This window comes from Lactuca sativa, chromosome 8 (genome assembly GCF_002870075.4).
Source record: "Lactuca sativa cultivar Salinas chromosome 8, Lsat_Salinas_v11, whole genome shotgun sequence".
Lineage (NCBI taxonomy): Eukaryota > Viridiplantae > Streptophyta > Magnoliopsida > Asterales > Asteraceae > Lactuca > Lactuca sativa.
Window position 1 is genome coordinate 60234578 of NC_056630.2, and position 4579 is coordinate 60239156.

Sequence of the window (4579 nt, forward strand, 5' to 3'; positions counted from 1 at the left end):
TAAGTTTTGGAGGTAGAGTAACTCTTGCAAAAGCTGTACTTGGAAATCTTCCAACATTTTATATGTCCATCTTTGTGGTTCCTAATGGAGTGATCGACACCTTAGAAAGAATTAGAAGGAATTTTATTTGGAGAAGGTTGTACGATAAAAAAATCATATGTTGGGTCTCTTGGGATAAGCTTATTTCGCCAAAGAAAGTGGGAGGTATGGGGTTGGGTTCCATTAAGTCCCTCAATATTTCACTATTAGCCAAGTGGATGTGGCGGCTAAAAACTGAAGATTATGCTTTGTGGGCAAGGATAATTCGTTGTATCCACAAGCTAGATGGAAGACATTGGTCGCTGTTGACTAACAAATCAAACAAAGGGGTGTGGAAGAATATCACTAAATCGAGATTGTATTTGGAAAGGTCAAACATTGACATTAAAGAAATTATATCTTGGAATTCGAATTACGACAGGTGGGAATCAGAATTTACAGTCGAAGGTCGTTTTATGGTGTGTAAGTTAAGAGAACAAATTGAATTAGTTGGATTCATTATTAATGATGGGCCATTTGATTGGGGTAAGGCGACTCCGTTCAAGATTCTAGCATTCGTTTGGAGAGCTAAGTTAGGGCGAATCCCTTCTGCTGTGGCTCTTAGTCACCGTGGAGTCAGCATGCCAACCACAATGTGCGGAGCTTGTAATAATGATGAGGAGACGTGTGATCATATTCTGATTTCTTGCCCAATGGCAAAGGAGATTATAGATTTAATACTTAATTGGTGTGGAATTGGGTGTGAGAAGTTTTCCTCGGTTAAGGACATGCTTTGTTTCATATCAAGATGTTCTGGTAATAAGAAGAAACAAAGCTTGTTGAATATGATATTATGTGGTACGTTATGGTGCATATGAGTTGGGCGAAATAAACGGATCTTTGAGAACGTTTACATGAAATCAACAATGTTTGTGGAAAGGATAAAGACTTTATCGTTCATCTGGAGCAAACATAAAACTTCATTTAAAAAGATAGATTGGAGAGTGTGGAATATTTGCCATTTTCATTGTTTGTAACTCCTCTGTTTTTCTGTTGTCTTTTATACTCTTTTTGCCACGTCTTCTTGTTGTGGTTTTATTTTTATATATTTGCCGTTTTTCAAAAAAAAAAAAAAATTAGTTTCGGTTATGAATACATAACTATCAACATAGGACAAGGACGAATTATATAATTTTCACAAAAGTTTATAAAAATAGAAAGAAATTTTATATTCGATAAAAAAATTATTCCCCCTAGAAAAGTATGGAGCTATATTAATAATCTATATTCCCGATGTCTTGTAGGCTGAAACAAATTGACTTTACCTTTCTTCAATGCTTTCCACCTCTCCAACAAGTCCATGCTCACTCACCCTATTTCACACACAAACTCTTATCTCTCTTGGAGTCTTCTACAAACGCCATTACTGTTCCTTCAAGCTTTTTCTTGTTCACTGCAACTTAATACTTGCTGCTCTTCTTGTCGATTCATTTCAAAGGTCAGAGTTCTTACCAAATTAAATCTCAAAATTCCCCAATCTCCAACGGTCATATTTCTTTTGGAGTTTTCTTGATATGTTGTCACCTGCTTTTCTTCTTTCAATCTTCTTGATTCTATGCAACTCCCATTTCATAGTTCATGTGGCTTCTTTAAACGATGAAGGGTACACTCTTTTAACCTTCAAACAGTTGATTACACAAGACCCAGAAGGATCTTTAAACAACTGGAACTATTCCGATGAAACCCCTTGTTCATGGAATGGCATTGCATGCAAGGAACTAAAAGTAATTTCCGTTAGTATTCCCAAGAAAAAGCTTCTAGGGTTCATATCTCCTGTTCTTGGATCTCTCTCTGAGCTCAGACATGTTAATTTGAGGAGCAATAAGTTCATGGGTAGTTTGCCTGTTGAGCTTTTCAGAGCCGAAAAGCTTCAAAGTTTGGTTCTATACGGCAATTCTTTATCTGGGTCTCTCCCAGATGAAATCAGCAGACTTAGTTACCTCCAAACCCTAGATTTATCAAGTAATTTCTTCAATGGGTCGATACCCATTTCATTGATTCAATGTAAGAGGTTAAGAAGTCTTGATCTGAGCCAAAACAATTTCACTGGTTCTCTCCCAAATGGGTTTGGTTCCAATTTGGGTTTTCTCGAAGAACTTAACCTTTCGTTCAATCGATTCTCTGGTTCGATCCCTAAAGATTTTGGAAACTTGTCTAATTTGCAAGGAACTGTCGATTTATCTCATAATTTCTTCAATGGTTCAATCCCATCTAGCCTCGGTAATCTTCCTGAAAAAGTTTACATCGATCTCACTTACAATAACCTGACTGGTCCAATTCCTCAAAACGGAGCTCTCGTCAACCGTGGCCCCACAGCGTTCATCGGAAACACTGGCTTATGTGGTCCGCCATTAAAGAACCTCTGTTCTCCAAACGACGCAAGTTCACCTTCTTCATTTCCATATCTCCCTTCCAACAATCCTTCCGATTCATCTCCCGAAAAGGGTCGCAAAGGTTTGAGTAAAAGCGGTGTGATTGCTATAATCGTTAGTGATGTGATCGGTATTTGTCTCATTGGTTTGATCCTCTCTTATTGTTACTCAAGAATCTGTTTTTGTGGTAGAAAGAAACATGGGAATGAGAAAAAAGGTAAGGGAAGAAACGAGTGTTTGTGTTTTAGAAAAGACGAATCAGAAACATTATCCGAGCATGTTGAACAATATGATCTTGTCGCATTGGATTCACAATTAGGGTTTGATTTAGATGAGCTTTTAAAGGCTTCGGCTTTTGTTTTGGGAAAGAGTGGGATTGGGATTGTTTATAAAGTTGTTCTTGAAGATGGTGTTACTCTGGCTGTGAGAAGATTGGGTGAAGGTGGTTCTCAAAGATTTAAAGAATTTCAAACGGAAGTTGAAGCAATTGGGAAAATCAAACATCCGAATATCGTAACTTTGAAGGCTTACTATTGGTCGGTTGATGAGAAGTTGCTTATCTATGATTATATCCCCAATGGCAATCTTGGCACGGCAATTCATGGTAAATTTTATAGCTTTTGTATTAATTTGTCCTATTGTTATCTATTCCGGTCACAATCTACAACCTGTTTTGTCATGTGTACCAGACAGTGTAATACATGTCAAACACAGTACAACTTGTTCTGATGCAGTCTAATTTGTTGTTGTTTTCAGGGAAGTCCGGGGTGCCATCTTTTGTGCCGCTTGCATGGTCCGCCCGTTTAAAGATAATGAGAGGAGCCGCCAAAGGTCTAGTCTACTTACACGAGTTTAGTCCCAAAAAATACGTCCATGGTGACCTAAAACCATCAAACATTTTACTCGATTCAAACATGGAGGCCCAAATCTCTGATTTCGGCCTCAGCCGCCTCGCCAACATAGCCGGAGGCGGCACACCGGCGGTCCAATCCACCCGGGTGGTGTCAGAAGTCGCTTCCAACACCACCCCAACTGCCGCCACATCTAATACTCCGGCGACTCAGTATCAAGCACCCGAAGCTTTCAAGGTGGTGAAACCTTCACAAAAATGGGATGTTTACTCTTTTGGGGTTGTGTTATTGGAGATGATCACCGGAAAACCGCCAGTGGTGGCGGTGGGGGTGGAGGAGATGGATCTTGTTCATTGGATTCAGATGTGTATTGAAGAAAAAAAGCCGGTTTCAGATGTTTTGGATCCGGGGTTAGGGCAAGATGTTGATAAAGAAGAGGAGATTATAGCGGTTTTGAAGATTGCAATGGGGTGCACTCAAAGCAACCCGGAAAGAAGACCATCGATGAGACATGTTGCTGAGGTATTGGATAGATTGGGTCAAGATTGAATGGAAATGGGAATGGTGGGAAGTGTTGGGTGAGTTTTGGATATTTGGAAAGTAAAAGGGTGTATGGTGTAAATTTGGTGAGGGTAACCAAAGTGAAAAGTGGAGAATGTATTATTTTATTTTGTTTCTTTGCTTGTTGTTCTTTTTCATGCAAACAGTTGGATGTTAATTTTTTAATGTAAATTTTGGAAAACATGTAATTGTGTCATATTGGTCTTGGTAATGGTGCTTCCATTTTACTTTTGACTAATGGTTTTTGTTTGTCTTCGATTGTAACACTCATTAAAACATTAAATTTTTTTATACCTACTTTATTAACTTAAAAGTCATTTCATAAAAAGACTTTTTATACAAGAACCTTTTCTAAAAAAATGTTTATTAACTTAAAAGTCATTTCATAAAAAGACTTTTTATACAGGAACTTTTTAAAAAAAATGTTTATAAAATGTGTTTGGTTTAACTTTTAAGATTTTTAATAATTAAAAGTCAAAAGATTTATAAAAGCTAAAATCCAAAAGTCACAAAAGTAGGATTTTATGATTTTTAAGAAAAAAAATTTAATGGCAAAAAGTTGATTTAATAGAACTTTTCTATTTTGCTAAATATTTTTTTGGATTTTTTAAACTTTTTGAAAGTTAAAAGTCAAAAGTTGTTTTAAAAATAATGTCAAAGACCTTATAAATTATTTTCTTTATAAGTTATATGTTATACTAGAAATTTATGATTTTA

At 36.8% G+C, this 4579-nt stretch overlaps 1 protein-coding gene across 1 annotated transcript; it reads left to right on the forward strand.

The window, feature by feature from the left end:
• Nucleotides 1–1308: 1308 nt before the first annotated feature.
• LOC111911256 (receptor protein kinase-like protein ZAR1) lies at nt 1309–4058 on the forward strand. The gene is made up of 2 exons (XM_052766077.1): nt 1309–3054; nt 3207–4058. Exons 1-2 carry the CDS (start codon nt 1593–1595, stop codon nt 3848–3850), a joined length of 2106 nt encoding a protein of 701 aa, XP_052622037.1. The 5' UTR covers nt 1309–1592; the 3' UTR covers nt 3851–4058.
• The last annotated feature ends 521 nt before the right edge of the window (nt 4059–4579 follow it).

Excerpts from the sequence above, each read along its gene's own strand:
- LOC111911256 (XM_052766077.1), top strand. The coding sequence starts at position 1,593 with ATGTTGTCACCTGCTTTTCTTCTTTCAATCTTCTTGATTCTATGCAAC. Across the intron at positions 3,055-3,206 it reads TCTTGGCACGGCAATTCATG|GGAAGTCCGGGGTGCCATCT; the intron begins GTAAATTTTATA and ends TGTTGTTTTCAG.